Source organism: Battus philenor, unplaced genomic scaffold (assembly GCF_028537555.1).
Source record: "Battus philenor isolate CCGP_79_NKW_IND1 unplaced genomic scaffold, ilBatPhil1.0.hap1 SCAF_6, whole genome shotgun sequence".
NCBI lineage: Eukaryota > Metazoa > Arthropoda > Insecta > Lepidoptera > Papilionidae > Battus > Battus philenor.
Window position 1 is genome coordinate 5,355,414 of NW_027181726.1, and position 16,337 is coordinate 5,371,750.

The 16,337-nt window shown below is 32.3% G+C and overlaps 2 protein-coding genes across 3 annotated transcripts; one reads left to right on the forward strand and one right to left on the reverse strand.

Moving 5' to 3' along the window:
• Positions 1–250: 250 nt before the first annotated feature.
• LOC137930476 (E3 ubiquitin-protein ligase RNF10) lies at positions 251–10,262 on the reverse strand. Of its 2 annotated transcripts, XM_068773734.1 has the most exons (11): positions 9,881–10,262; positions 9,590–9,761; positions 9,287–9,475; positions 8,782–8,872; positions 8,479–8,700; positions 7,372–7,530; positions 4,863–5,343; positions 3,923–4,059; positions 3,330–3,444; positions 1,217–1,491; positions 251–933 (listed from the first exon to the last, which is right to left on the reverse strand). In XM_068773734.1, the coding sequence occupies exons 1-11, from the start codon at positions 9,972–9,974 to the stop codon at positions 718–720; spliced, it is 2,151 nt and encodes a 716-aa protein (XP_068629835.1). In that variant the 5' UTR covers positions 9,975–10,262; the 3' UTR covers positions 251–717. The 2 variants fall into 2 exon arrangements, with proteins under 2 accessions (XP_068629835.1, XP_068629836.1); XM_068773735.1 differs by lacking the exons at positions 9,287–9,475; positions 9,590–9,761; positions 9,881–10,262 and adding an exon at positions 9,146–9,274.
• A 545-nt stretch (positions 10,263–10,807) lies between these two features.
• On the forward strand, positions 10,808–15,646 carry LOC137930325 (zinc finger CW-type PWWP domain protein 1-like). Its single transcript, XM_068773559.1, has 6 exons — positions 10,808–10,873; positions 11,254–11,342; positions 11,894–12,117; positions 13,595–13,791; positions 14,380–14,980; positions 15,500–15,646. Exons 1-6 carry the CDS (start codon positions 10,808–10,810, stop codon positions 15,562–15,564), a joined length of 1,242 nt encoding a protein of 413 aa, XP_068629660.1. The 3' UTR covers positions 15,565–15,646.
• The last annotated feature ends 691 nt before the right edge of the window (positions 15,647–16,337 follow it).

Sequence of the window (16,337 nt, forward strand, 5' to 3'; positions counted from 1 at the left end):
AATCATCCATTTAACGGTTCGATATTAGTGATAAAACTGTTAGAACTAATATTTTTGTGTTCATATACATCTTAGAATCGTATTTAGAGGTAGGCGATGTTAACTGCGATACCGTTATTTTATGCAGCTCAGGGAAATCTTCAGCAAAAATAACATTTTTTTTTTAAACAGAATTTTTAAAAATCACTAATTCAATATGGATGATTTATTATCAATAAAGGCAAATAAAAAAATATAAAATATATCTCCATCACATTTATTACTCCATAACGATTTGTCAATACAATTCAAAGCCTTCCAATTAACCTATTAGAAGAAGGCTTACAATAATAACATAAATCTACCTAACCCAAGATTACTGTAATATAATAAGCATTTAAAGTGTACAAATCAATAATACAGAACATGTACTAATTCAAATAAATTATTTATCATGATAATATGTCGATGCATTTTATAACTGAACAATAGTACATATTTCAATCTTTGCAAGTCTTTACAATGTATATATATGTACAGACAAGAGTGTAGTTGGTAAAGTAAAGGAGACTAAGCATTAAATATTAGACCACTGCAAAAACTGAAATTAAGCAATATTGTAATATTAAATATAAATTATGAAAGTAGCATGCAGTTTTGAGGTTTAAGTTTTAGTTTACCCAATTTAATAAAATCCAAAAATATTAAGTCAAATTGGTTACAAAATTATATATTTTTTTATCCTGAACGTTGCATGCCTGTGGCGAACAAAACTTTTGGTTTAGACTTCTTGTTTTTCTTGTTAGAGGGAGATGGAGCTGCATTTAACGCGGCTTCTATCGCGTCACTGAGCACTAGCGCTCTTGGACCTGAGCCCTCTTCGGCCTCTGGAACAGGTGGAGTAGGAGGGGCGGCAGCTTTGCGGACGCGCCATGTGCCGCTTGTACTCGCCATCTAATGAAACAAAAGAAATTCTTACTTAAATATTCATTTTAATACATCTGCAAACTTGACTTCATTAATTAGTGAAACAATTATTTTAATAAAATGATCTTAGTAGGCAATTACCAGGTTCGCTATTCACACTTATCATTTCTATGGCATACTGCACTTGTCTGGAGTGTTAAAATAGAGAACACAAATTATTTTCTCAAATCTTTAATTTGTGATTTTTAAATACAGTTTTTTATATCGGATAAACATCGGAAAATAAATTAAGAAAAATGTTATATAATACCTTAGCAAAAGATAATCCAGAAGTTGATGGGATTGGACTTGCTTGTTCAAAACCTTCTACATTGCCAGATGGTGATCCACTAGATTCAGCTGCAGTGAAAGATGCTGTTTCCAAAACGGGAGGGCTGCCAAATGATGTTGAAGCACAAGGAAATTGTATTTCTGATGAGAAATCTGGACGGGGCGGTCCCTCCATCGCGCGACGACACTGTAGCTCACGACGTCTTTCTCTTCGTTCCAAGTTCGCACGCACTCGGGCACGTCGCCGTAGATCATCTGCGGTAACAAAAATTGCATCAATTAAATATTTATTAAATTTAAATTAAAATTCATTTCGAAATGTGTTGCTTACTGCAAAATTCGCGTTTAGCTAGAATAAAGCCATATTTCAAACACAGTCATATTTATTTCTTTTAATTTAAGGTATGAGATTGTTTCTTACAAACATATTAAATAGAAAAATTGCAGGTACATTGTAATGTAAAAACAAAATTTTTTTTTCTCCATCCAAATCACAGCAAAAATTAATTATTCATTCAAAACCCAGGGATATGTGATTCAATAAACCATATCTTTTTTATTTCTATTGCCACAGTCTAGTAATTTTTACCAATAAAGTCTGTGAGTGTGTAGTTCATGAATATAAATTGTTACTGAACAATGCCAAAGTTTTATTTTAAGGATAATTTACTTTTCATTCATTGTTTATTGAGCCTATGTCACTAAATATTTTTAAATTTGCAAAGGTTTATATTAATTTCGTTTTATATAATGCTACTTGCTGTCAGATGGGTCTTCCACAATTGCTTCCATCTGCTAATGTCTCGAGTCAAGTATGTTTACAATGGCCTTGCAACTCTTAAATTCCACCCTACAATTCTACCTGTTGTGAGTTCATTTTTTTAAGTTGTCCCTAGGTTTCCATACAGCGAGGGACTGTGTCCACTAATTATTTACACATCTCAATATGTGGCCAGTTCCATTCAAGTTTTCTAATTCTTGACAGCATTTCCCAATTTTTTGATTTTCCTCAAATCCTGTGCCTTATTATTGACTCATTTTAGGTATCCAAGCATACTTCTTTTCATGGACCATTGACAAATTGAAGGTTATGGAGGTGTTTGTTCATTAATGCCCATTTTTGACATTAATAGATGAGTTTAAGGAGGATGCATATGTTAAAGATTATTTAATTTTTGCTGCTATGGGATATTATTTGTTCTTGAGTTTCTTTCAGTGAACAGCATCTTTTACATGCATTGTTATTCATTATATTTCAATATCTTGTTTGGTCTTTATATTAACTGACCTAGGTATAGGATAGTATCATTATGTGGTTTTCCATCTTGTTGGTCATAAGTTTGGTCTTAGCTTTATTTATTATGAGACCAACTTTGCTACTTGTCTTGTCTCAGCAGGCTGGTTTTCGCAACCAAGCGGCAATGCGCTCATTTTGCGAAAATTTTTACATTGCTGCTTTTATATATATAGAGATATCCTGCATGTTTTGTAGGAAGTCAGATAGAAACACTAAAACATCAGAGGAAAGACCTCAGAAAGGACTACCTAGCAACATTTAAATCGCTCTCTTAAATTTAAGGTGAGATACAGGTCAAAAATATATCTCATTGTATGTAACTACTATCTATAAACACACATAATACAATCCTTTGAGATTGTAGTTTAGTTTCTATATGCATAAGCATCTTACTCATTCAACTTTATTCTGTTTAATACATATGGGAAACTACTTTTTAGATTTTTTGTTCACTGCAACATCCGTTTGAAGGTAAATGAAATTTACAGAATATGAAATATTACACTTGAATAAAGATAATGTTAAATATTAAAAGTAACAATCAGAGATCAAATATTCTAGTATTTATTTAGGGTATTACAGTATTTGTAGGTATTACAGGGGAAAATTAAGCATGTTATTAATAAATATATTAATAACGGCGACTATTTTCAAAGACTACTGATTTACATACTGTCTTGCCTATTCAAAGATTTCGAAGTTTTTGAGATTCAAAACCATGTTCCACAGTAAGCCAAAACTTAGGGTTTGGTTTGGTTTCTTAACATTCAATCTCTGGTTATATTTTGCTATTTACCTGAAAAATTTTCAAGAGCTTCTGCAGTTACAAATGGGGGTTGAAGTTCCAACTCTACAATATCGAAAGAGCAGTAGACTGGCAAATGGGCCGTGTATGGCATGTGTTTGCGATTCTGAAGAAAATGAAATATTATTATTAGATATTTAATTACAAGTTTTGACCCTGTTTCTAAGGATGTGAAATCAATTAATGAAGATATTCTTGACATTTAGTTAGTATAAATTAACAACAGAACATGGGTTCGGCATTATCATGATATCAGCCAATAGGCAAGGCAAGGCATGAAAGGTTCCCCCAAAGATAGCCATAATGCCAGGCTCTGCACTGCCTGCATCCAGTATTTGCCGTGACCTTAATGATGTCATCCGTCCACCTAGTAGAGGACCCATTGACGCCATGTCTGCTGGCTTCTGGTCGCCATTCTAACCTTGCTGCCCCAATGGCCACTTCAGACAGGCAATTCTTAGAGCTACGGTATTGGGTGACCTTGGTACTTTTGCGGAACTCTTTACTTTATTTCAGTTCTTTAATGCTACTTACTAAAGTATGGAAAATTAATGAAAAAAATATAGGATAAGCATTATAATCACCTGATCTCCAAGGGACATTGTCTCTCGATGTAACACTCGACCGTGAATAATAGGAGGTGCAGCAACCAGACCTCCCCATGATGCATTTAAAATACGTATGTTAAGACTGTTAAGGAATATTTGTTGCCCATCATTAGCTAAAAAAATACATTATTGAATTGAAAGGAATTTTTTTTTATTTTTCGTTATTATCTCCTATTAAAAGGAGTTAAGGGTTTGGAAATAATGTGGGTAGTTGTAACAGCTTTATGGCACACCTGCTTTCAGATAGTCAAATTGCTAATCAATGTATTACTGTGATCAAAAAGTAAGATGCAATTGTAACTGAAAACTCCTGGGCATTAAGAATGCAGGTAAACATTTTTTCCTAGGTTGGTAGAACTGTCTAAAACATTTGCTAAGCGTCTGTTTGTCAAAAGGTGTAATTACCTCCAAATTATGTGTTTTAAATGTTAAACATTGCAAATGTTTAACTTTTATCACGCGTCCAGTCGATTGGTGCAATAATTGTTCGATTTATTGGAAAAAAGCGTCAAAATTTCGACTCATAATGTTTCGCAACCAATGTATTCGCCTGATTTGGGGACGCCCTGGGACTTCTGGGTATTCAGCAAACACAGGACATGGAGATACTGTTTTACTCAATTGAGGAGATAAAAACTGAATCAAAGGTCTTGAAAGAAAATACCCGAAAAAGACTATTTAGACTGATTTGAGGACTGGAAACGCATTGGCAAAAATGTGTTTTATGTGACCGGGATTACTTTAAAAGGGATTGAAATTGATTTGGAAGAATAAAAAATAAATTTAGAATTTATGAACAAATTTACCTTACTTTTTGATAACAATATTATATTTCAATAGATATATCTTAAATTTAGAAAGAAGGCATACTAAACTTTGACATAATACTACATACAAAGAATCTTATGCAAATTACCTTGATAGAAATAAAAATATTTTGTCTGATTTTCCCTATCAATATCTGTAATGACATTATCAACTTGATGTTCCCCTGGAGGTGCACACTCTGTGAGAGGGAACTCTTCACTTTGATTATTGTCATTTAATTCATCTTGTAAATAATTTGTTACTTCGGAATTCAAATTTGGTTCTAAGTCATCACATACTTCTAAAGAAGCCATACTCTCATTAATGACTTCAATGCAAGCAGCACCTTCCTCGGTTACATCAAACCAATCCATTTTTTTATCACAATCTTCCTGTTTTTCAAAAACAATGGGTGGAATATCTTCAACCAGTTCTGCTGTCTTTGGTTTTTCTATTTGATTTTTTAATTCCTCTTCTTTTAATTTCAGTAGATCCAATGCTTGCTCCAGATATACAATTTCTGTTGTGTCAATCTCTGCCAATATTTGATTTTTTATTTCCTCCCGTTCTTTTTGCAATATTTCAAATATCTAAAACATGACAGATAATACAAACAATGAAATCATTACAATTACATATTTACCTACATATTGCAAAAAAAATATTTTTAGGTAGCCATTATGTGTGGGGGTATAATTTATGTTCTCTATACCTTCCAACCAATCCATTTGGAAATCTATGGGGGATGTTCATAGTGGAAATCCTATGGCTAAAATGATGATGATGATGATAATTTTGTATATCCTCCTCAGTCCAAACGTCGCCATAAGGCGACATACAACGCCATCTAGGAAAGGTAGGTAAAAGCCTTGTATTTTGAAGCAGCGGCAGTACGTTGTAGTAGTTTCTTGCTCTTCGATATATGCCGCTACCGCTCATTTATAAGTTTTGTCATAAAATTGCACCGCTAATTTTATGCAAGTGATTGAAAATGAGTGCGCGAAAAAAATTCATAATTGGCGATTCCGGCCAAGGTAAGTGCAAACTGTGTACATTATTTTATGTTTCATATTGAAATCAAAGTAGTTATCATATTTCTCAATAGTTAGACTAAGTATTACGCGAAAAAAATCAAACGAACTTGTTCATTTCTGTCACACGCACACATAGAAACGTGTATGTCGCCTTTTGGAGACTCTGGGTTTTAACCTGTAAAAAAGTACATTTTTGCCATATAATTTCGTACCTCCTTTTTTCCCCCTAATTTAGATATTTTGGTTATATTTCCACGAGATTTTTATTTATTTGGATCTTAGATAATATACTTTTTCCAGATAAGGAACTGGAGGATGCCCTATACGACGTAATCACTGGGGAGGACTCTGATTTAGACTATGATTTTGATGATGAGGATATCGCCGATGATCCGGCCTATGTTCCCGAAATTACTGAAGAAGATGACGAGGAAGATGAAGAAGAAAATGAGGAAGAGGATAACAGCCTTTCTACAATGGTTCGCTCTCATCAGTCGACATCGAGTCATGTCCCTTCCACACCAAGTACTTCCGAAAGACGTGTATTTTGGAAGTCATCAGATAATTTCGATCCATTGCCACCAGCCCCACGATTCGAATTACCGAACACTGTGGCAATCAATTTGCCTCCTCACGACTATGTGGCAAAGTATTTAACGAGCGACATTTACGAACAAATTGCATTTCATAGTAACCAAACGTACCTTAGTAAGACGGGCACTAATTTGAACACATCTGATAAAGAAATCAGAACATTCTTTGGTGTAACTATCATGATGTCATGCCTTCCATTTCCTAGGATCAGGATGTATTGGGATCAGAAGTCCAGAATTCCAGCAATTGTAGACAGAATAACTAGAGATCGGTACTTCAAACTGAGGGCCTCATTGAAACTTCTAAATGATTCCGAAGTTCCGGAGGAAATAAAAAGTAGCACCAAGTTCTGGAAGGTCCAGCCCTTGATTTCTTGTGTTCGCAATGGGTGTCTTCTGAATTCCCCGTCGGCAGATGTTTGCATTGACGAGCAGATGATACCTTTTTATAGGAAACATCAGGCAAGGCAGATGATAAAAGGAAAACCCAATCCAGTGGGGTTGAAAAATTTTGTCTTAGCCTGTTCTAAAGGATTGCCACTTGATTTTTTTCTTTACGAAGGTAAAGGTGACAGCGTAATTGAAGATGATAGATTCCAATCTTTAGATATTGGTGGTAAAGTAATAATGCGCCTGTCCGCCCGATTACCTCCAGGTTGTTCCATTTTTATGGGAGATTTCGGGGAGAAACTGCTATAAAAACTACCACGAATGAAAGTAACGATTCTTTGTCCCAACCAATAACATTGTTTTTTATTTCAGTTGCTTACTGTAATTACTTTTTGAATAAAAGATTTCGGAAAATATATGGAGTTTTTAAAGCATTGAGACCTGATGTCGCCGTATGGCGACATATTGGAAGAGCATTTTCCGCATAATTTTTATTTTCCTTGGGTCTTAACAAACCTAGAAATATATATATTGTCCATGGTTACCACTTTTTACAAAAAATACGAACAAAAATATACTCGGGACTGAGGAGGATATATACCTGATCTTTAGTAGCTGTAAAGTATCTTGTAAATGGTGCACAGCTAAGGTTCTCAAGCGGCAGTATTGGAGTTGTTAAATTATTTGATATTTCCCCACGTGGCGGGGCAACTTCTACTGTTGTAGTACCCCTTAGCCGCCGAACAAGACGCATTGTCACCTGATAAACCAAAAGATTACAATATATTTCATTTGAATAAAGTATTTAATAAAATATTAAGTTTATACTTATAATCATATTATTTTTAAAAACCTACATCTTAAATTTACATGAAATTTATAGATATAATGATAAATAAATAAATAACACCAATTAAATTCTAACGCACTCTGCTGCACTCTAATCCACATATTTGTTAAGCATAAATTTATGAATATAGGTATGTTCTGCAATGTCTGGTCAATTTCTTTAGTTGCATGATTAAAAATCAATCACTCAATTGGATTGAATACATATCATACTTGTAACAATCATAATTTGATAACATTTATTTTGAAGTCTAAGAGTGGTATGTGACATTACATAAGGAATAATACAAAATTTTCGACTAGTAACAATGGGTCAATGTTCCTGTTTGTTTTGTTGGTCAGGAATTACTGCATGTATGGAAGCAATCAATACAAATGGTAAACCATGAAAATTGTCATTATTTTATTTATACATGTTATAATGCACTTTAGGTCATTTATAGAGATTAATTCTCATGACAATATTACCATAAGAACCTTTTTTGAGAAACTACACAAAATTTTACTGTCCTCAAATAGTATCCCTCAAATTAATCTGGCTACAAAATAGTAGTTTTACTAACAAATTTTATGGACCCTAGAGAAATGTTTAATAAAACTGTTCACTAAATCTTTAACTCAGATTATACATTGTACAAATAGCTTTTTTCTGCAGTACAAAACTCATATTGATATCATCAACATAAACTTTTCTAACTCCCTAACAGGTCTTATTGGAAATCCGGAAGGAAGGGAGACCTATGTCCAGCAGTGGACATGCAATTGTTTAAATGATATGCTTGGTGGACTAATTGGATATAACACTGAAAAAAATAACACTCCTAAGAAATATTGTTAAGTAATACTGTAATGACTTTACCTCTTCTGCAGGTGATTCCCACTGTATAATATAAGCAGGTTTCATTTCATTTACTTGTAAAGGTGCAGCACATACAGGGCATGGTGGAGGTTGCTTATCATGAGCTGCAACATAATGCAGAACACAAGCCCAGCAGTACACATGACCACAGTGGCCAACTCGACCAGCCACAGGGTTACCAAGGCATATGGGACATTCTGAGCGCCCAGTGCTTCTTACCACCTTTAGACAATTAGTAATTATAATCAGATGATTTTGGTGTAAAAACAATATAATGTAGGCATTTATAATCAATCAACTTACAACTTCTTCAACCTGATCCCATTTAATTGGAACATCTGGGTCCATAACATTCATCTTATAATCTCCATCTTCTTTAACCACAAACTGACAACTAAAATTTAAAACAAGACGTAAATAGAATAATTTTAAAAATATTAATTAAATAAGCTTTAATATTGACGATGTTGTAATACACTTGTATTACAAAAACATGCACTGTTATTTACATAATCTCTCTATTTAATAAAAGAAGCTCATGAAATCTTTTGTATGATAAAAAGTAAATTATGTCAAAAAATTATCAATACAAGACTCACAAAATCAAATACAATGAATATCAAATAAATTACATCTACTTTCTTGCCTATTATATAAAAAACTATACCTCTGATTGAATTCTTGTAAGACCAAATGAGGGTATTTTCTTATCAGCAGCCAGTGGTAATAATTCATTGGCTGCTAGTCCCAGTTCCCATCTTTATAAAAGGAATTTTTAATGCATATATTATACTAGAAAAGATCTTACTAAGCACGAAGGTAGAGATCATGCTGATGTTTATGTGCCATATTCTGAACATGGCGCCGGGGTGCAGGACCTCGTCGGTCAGAACCACCGCGTGACGGATACATGAAGTTGAGCAAATGGTTCAAGTTTTGCTTTTTGCTTCCAGGCAAATATACGGAACCTAACTCCGGTTCTTCATCTTCATCTACCCTACAAGAACAAAAAAAATGCCCTTCATGTTATAACATTTTCATAATACATATAAATTAGCAAATATTAAATATTTAAAATAGCTATGAATTAATCATGAAAAAGAGACTTTACCCGGGGTTCTGCGTTCCACCCGTAATAAAATTAGGTCCACGAGTGCGGGATCGTTTGTCAATTTGACCCCTACCTCTTTGTGGTGGGATATTTCGGCGAAAAGGTTCATTTTTGGAAGCAGCACCAGATCCTTCGCGTTTCTTATTCCGTGGCCAAGGTTTGTGTGTCAATTCTACATAACGATTTCAAATGTAAACGAAGTGTTTCGGTACTCAAATTATTCAAAAGTTCATCTAAAATATACAAAGCAAAAACACAACACTGAATTTTGTATGACCTTCAATTACTCACCAGTGCTTTTTTTACAATCGATAGCCGAAGCTCTCGACTGTGGTTGGGACAATCTGTTTAATGATTTTTTGTCCATTCTGGATTCCTCCAACATCCACAAAAATATTAAAGCGGGATACTCCGCAAGGAGACGACGATATTTCGTTCAGGGCCGACATTTTAGAAAGCCATGTTTATAGTACAAAAGAAAGAGAAAAATCTATTTCCTCAATGTATCCAATTTACCTAGCGGTAAATAAACAATACAAAATCCTCTTAACACAAAAATGGGAGTATAATCTACTCCCAGTCGTCGATAACGACGATTATAGCAAATAAAAACTGAAATCCCTAGTCCGCCACTAATATGGCGACCTAAAGGTCTACCCGGCAACCAGCCAGATAAAGTAAATTGCGCACTTCCTCTAATGAGCATAAAGGAAGTATTAGTCTTTAACTATTATGAAATGTCTTAATAAATTGTAATTGAAATTATTTTTCTTAATTTATTTAAGCGCATAAAATAATATGAAAATATTAATGTACAAAATAAAATAAAATTGACTCTATTTTTATTTTATTTTATAGACAGGTAATAGTAATAAAAAAATTTTGATAAATTAAATTTTTTGGAATTGTTTTGGAATTTTATTTACTTTCATTCTATTTTCGTAATTTCTTTGATACTCACACAAAAATAAAATATATATTTATTTAGTAAGTAGCGTAAAACAAAAATGTTATGGTAAAAGATATAAATTATTATACCTATTAAACAATGTCAACAAATGAGTGAATAAATTCATAATTATTACAATATAGATATGTGGACTCTACTACAAGTGCTGATTAAATTAAAAAAAAAAACAAATTAGTTTTGGCGGGAACGTTATATAAAATTTGCGTTGCACGATTTCCAAAGTACAAGTTAATACTTCTTTTCCTAAAATGGATAAAGCTACGTTACCTCTTGAAACCGCTATTATACCCAATGAAGAAGCTTGTAAATTAGAGGTAATATTTAGTTCTTGACTAAGTTAACCATTTAAAAATAAAATCCAGCTTTTAGTAAGAAATTTTGAGTTTTTTGTTGATATTGCATATTTTGTTTTTCCATTTTGGTAGAAACCAGAATACCACATTACTGTAATTTTTTATAATACAATTACATATGCTGAACCTGGTTAATTAAACAGCAAGGAAACAAAGCCGAAGACTAAACAAGTTCTAATAATTGAGTCGGAACAATTTTCATTTGAGATTTTTAAGATATGTATATCAATGCGTGGGTTGTGTGAAGAGTTGTTGTTTTTTGTACTAATATTAAAAGATTGTGCAATGAGAAAATTTAAAGTACATCAAAGAGTAATTAATATTTACAAAAAAAATTTCAGTCTGGAACGTTGGGGTACCGTAAGAAAAAAATGGCGGTAAAGCAACCACTGTGTTCTAAGGGTTCAGAGGAATGTAATTCTCTAAGCAGGTGTGTATTTTGAATATTTCGCCTACAATTTTTGTCGTAACACCAACTTTTTGCTAAAAAAATAAAGTTTTGGGAAACAAATAAGGCAGTTTTTAAGTTAAGAAAATACCTAGAAATCTGTTTAATGTTAATTCTCTGTATTTAACCCTGGCGACACATGATATTTATATTGAAATATACTAAATATGACGTTCTTAAAATAACGTTCGCTTTGAGGCGTGGTCGCTTAATGTTACGATCACCATTACTATAGTTCATTATTTACTTTTGACATCTAAATAATAAAGAAATTATTAATTTGACTTTCATGTACGATATTTATGAATTTATTTTAATTTCTTTATTATTAAGGAATCAACATTTTCCAGTTTATAAAAGGGTATAATTTATAAATAATATTTTATATTATATCGAAAATGTTTGAATACCCACTAATATTATGTTTTAACTTTGTATGACAACATGAATCGTCGAGGCTTAGACAAATAAAATATGAAGTGTGGTATTTTATGAACGGGTTGATAGTTGAAAAATAAGTACTGATTTAATAGTTCAATAAGATGTAAGTTTAAAAAAAGATCTTTGTCCAGCTCGTACAAAGAGGTTCTTAGCCAACCAGATGAATTGCCACTCCGTCAACGTTTGCTTTGGCTTCAAAAGCGAAGGACTGCGGGGCTTTGGGTGCAATGCGACGACTGCGCCCGTTGGCGCTATTTGTCCCAAGTAATAGATCGCTACGACTTGCCTGAAAAATGGTATTGTAATATGAATCCAGGTTAGCACAATTTTCTTTGTAATGCAACAGAGATTACATTATTTTAGTGTTATATTGCTTAAAGCTATATTAATTATTATATAACATTGAACTTTAATGTTTTTAACATTGGTACCAAAATTTGGAATATTAGTTTAGTTTTATATTTTTATGTCGATCTTAAAATGTATTAAATCAACAATGTAACAATTGTAATTAATACCAGATTACTGTTTTTAATCAGAGTTAAATATTACTAAATGGGGCCTTATTATACTTTTTGTCGTTTTACTGTTACAATGTTGGGATTATATTGAATATTAGATTCGTATTTTTTTACCTAAATTTGTAAAAAAAATTAAGGCTTTTAAAGTTGTAAATTAATTTTTTCATACTTATAATTGTATTACCAGGACAAATTACTACTGTCAGATTTTTTTACTGACAGCTCAATAGCTCTCAAATTAGCCTAAATTAGTAGACTAGCGGGCCAAAAAGCGTAATGCTATTTTTAAAATTAAGTTTTGTTAATAGTATGGCATTCATATTCAAAACTGAACGCAGGGATTATTGCATACCAAAGAGGCGGCATAAGGCTTATTTGACGACTTAGTAAAGAGCATTTCTGTTTTAACAGAAATTAAACACTGTGAAGTCAATCTCATTCTGTTTCGTAAGTCAACAAATCACGCGGCCCGGGACCTTTGCTCTTTTTTCCTTAACTTCCACCTCCCGCGGTTTTCTAAGGCGCGGTACAGCGGTTTCTGTAGCAGTCTAGCAACATCTTTATATTGAAAGCTGTTAAAATAACTTTCACTAATTTTATGTCCCATCTTTAGTAACCATAGTTTAGTCTATTAAAAAATAAAAACGAAAAAACAAAATAGCCTTGGCTTTTTTGTTTACTCTGCTGACTCCCTCTTAAATTAATCTATTTTTTTTTCTCTAAGACTCATGATAAGTTGTTGAGATAAAAGAAGTAATTGAAATTGGCAATGAAAGGTCATTGTACTATATTTTTACATGGAGAAATCTTTTACTGTTGGCTCTGTCACCTTTTAAAAAGAAAGTTAAAGGAACTTTCTGGACTGCTAAAACAGGATATTGACTAACCACTATAAGTTTATATATATATATATAAATATATATATACATAAATATATTTATATATATAAATAGATATATACCTATATTTGTTTATGTGGAAAGTGTATATTCTAGAATGTGTAGTTTTTTATAATCATGTTGCCCTAAACTGCCCTTTCTTTCCTGTCTCATCTCCATCCAAAGGTTATTTGGTAGAGCTTGCCTCCAGCGTTAAGTCCATCTGTTGTATTACCTCTGCATTTATTGTTTATATAGATTAGAACATCTACATTGACCTTTTTTGTAACATTTTCTTTTAGATGAGTTTTTATTGTCATTTTAAGGTGTACAGTACGTTAATGAATATAAAATTTAAAAGATAATTAATTTTTATATGCCAAATATTTCATAGACTCAAATTTCAAAAAATGTTCCATCCCCGAAGAGGAAATTCATTTGCATCAGGAAGAAGATCTTATACACAGTAGATTTACAGCTGGTTCAATAGTTTGGGTGAAATTATACAACTGGCCTTGGTGGCCAGCTATGGTAGATGATTGCCCTGACACAGAACAGTATTACTGGCTGGATGGATTCTCAGATATACCTGTATGTTTGTTAAAAAATTTCTTTTCATTTTCCTTTAATTATTACCTGTTGACTTTTTAATTCATTTTTTTATATCATCATCGTCATCATCATTTTAACTCTAGACATCTAAGGGCATACCCATAGATCGCCAATAAGACCATTAGAAAGGGGCCTGTAGTCAGTATCTTCTGATGACCATAACAAAGTCTATATTGTTAACGCTCACTAGGGCCGCTGGCCCATCAGCCCGTCTGTTTGGCTATGTCCGTTATTTTCTTTCTCATTGGTTCTCCTTATTCTTGACTCAATCTCATAGTGAAATTTGACAGTGCCACATTTCATTTTAAAGGTTACAATATTTATGAAAAATTGCACATTTTACCAAACAAACAGTAAAATTTTGTTAAACAAAATAATTTTTTCATGAAAATATAGGAATTCCACAGTCTCCCTGACCTGTTCCTGGACCACCCTCATCAATAGCGTAATTGCCCATAAAATGATGGTACTGCACTCATTGGAAATTTATGCATTATTCTTTTTCTTCTTAGTATCTGCTACCATTATTCCAGACTGTTACATAGAATAAATTCCCATTATTTTCAGACTCAATACAATGTTGTATTTTTTGACAAAAATGACGTTTCACGTGCTTGGATAACAAACGAGAATATTGAACCTTACAGCATTAATAGAGATATGATAGAACGATCGTTACGAAATAAAAAATATAAAAAACGTTTAACAGTAGCTATTAATCAGGCGGAGGATGCCCTCAGATTATCACTTTCTTCGCGTCTGGCTAAATACAGCTTTCTTACTAGATACAAAGGCGAGATAAAAAGCCCAAATATATCGAAAGCTACCGTCGAAAAGTACCGCAAAAAGCTTAATCGACAGCACAACATAGATTTTACAATAAGCTCTGATACAGACAAATCTCCTTCAGTGATAACAGATGACTCTGTCCATGAAAACTCCTTTTGTAATACACCGAGAAATAACGCCAAAAAAGCTAAACCGAAAAGAATATTTAAAAATGTTGATAATGTGAACAATTTCAAGAAAAGCAAGAAGAGTTCTACAGAATGTGTATCTACTAAACAAGAAAAAAAAGATAAGAGTTTAACGAAAACTAATTCTAAAAAAGTGGATATTAATATTATCGCAGATGCAACTTATTGCGAAGGAGACTTTTTACCTAATGGTATCTTTATTAAATAACTTGTTTTTTTTTTTAACACACGAGTCTTTATCTAGCAGTAAATCTGTTACTTTACTCCGTAGTAGCAACTAAGCTAAAATCTAGGTGTCAAGGATTTCGTGAACACTAAATGCATTATATTTGCCAGTAACCGGTAAATATTCGAAATGTATGTGACATATCTATTGACACTTGTGTCGTATTGTCGATTATGGTTCACACCTCTCGTATAGTCAGAATTTCAATAGTAATATCAAATCCAAAAATAAATAGTTAAAAATCCAGTTTACTCTATTGAAAAGATAATATAGTAAGATTTTTAATGTAATGATTTATATTAACATTTGAACATAGCGAGAGATAAAAGTTTTAATATCTTTAAATTTAACATGTACGATTTGCAACTTGCGTAGAAACTTGTTTCAAGAGTTTTGTATCAGATAACATTTTAAAAATGTAAAACTAATATTAATCATATAAGTAACAGTTTTTAATAGGACCTAAACAAATTTTAAATTCCAGAACCACCTGAATCTAATTCGAAAAACCCTGCTGCCTCTCATTGTAGCGAAGATTTCGATTTTTAAAACCAACCGGTTACTTCGTATCTTATGTTCATTCATGTTATGTAAATGTTCTAATTTCTGTTTTGCTAAGCAGGTTACTTTTTTGTTCGATTTTTTTAATAATAAAGTTATTCTAATTTTTTTGTGTCTTATTTATAATGTTATCGTGATAAATTTTTAGTTACTGAATTAAAAAAAAACTGTAATAATAGGAAAGTTTAGATTATATACAAATCTTCAACATAGAATGTAGACTTTGAACGAAGACGAAACAGCATTTACGAGTGCAATGTTATAAAAATGAACAACCATTGATAATTTAATGCTGGCAGACGTTGTAAAGGGCAGACATCTAATGAACGAAGCCAAAAATCCCTTCAATGTTTTTACAATACTTGTGTAGTTCCTTGTATGAAGTTGTGGAATTTGAACTCATCATTACTTCGTTTCCTGCTCTGTAGTTTTACGAAGCGAAAAGAGTATGATATCTTCAGAAATCAATATACATAATCATATACAATATCTTGTGGAAAGCAATTAAAGAATTTTATCGTGCCTTCTTTTTTTTTGAATATGTAGTAGTGATAATAAAATACATTATATAGTAAATAGCGGGAAAATCAATATTAACATCGAAGAATATGTATGTAATCATGAATAATATCATGAAAACTATTTTTTAAATCAGGGGTTTTATGCAACTAAGTATAAAAATAAGTAACAACAGTAATCGATTTTAATAAAATAAAAGTAATTAATTTATTTTCTGCATATAACCATTTAAAAAATATTTC

Bases quoted from the DNA above. Each gene is read 5' to 3' on its own strand.
- LOC137930476 (XM_068773734.1), bottom strand. From the start codon at position 9,974: ATGTTGGAGGAATCCAGAATGGACAAAAAATCATTAAACAGATTGTCC. The intron at 5,344-7,371 runs GTATATATCCTC...GTCATGTTTTAG, and splicing joins TTACAGCTACTAAAGATCAG to ATATTTGAAATATTGCAAAA. The intron at 1,492-3,329 runs GTAAATAGCAAA...TTGTTACCGCAG, and splicing joins AGCTCTTGAAAATTTTTCAG to ATGATCTACGGCGACGTGCC.
- LOC137930325 (XM_068773559.1), top strand. From the start codon at position 10,808: ATGGATAAAGCTACGTTACCTCTTGAAACCGCTATTATACCCAATGAA. The intron at 12,118-13,594 runs GTTAGCACAATT...AATATTTCATAG, and splicing joins GTATTGTAATATGAATCCAG to ACTCAAATTTCAAAAAATGT. The intron at 14,981-15,499 runs GTATCTTTATTA...TTTAAATTCCAG, and splicing joins AGGAGACTTTTTACCTAATG to AACCACCTGAATCTAATTCG.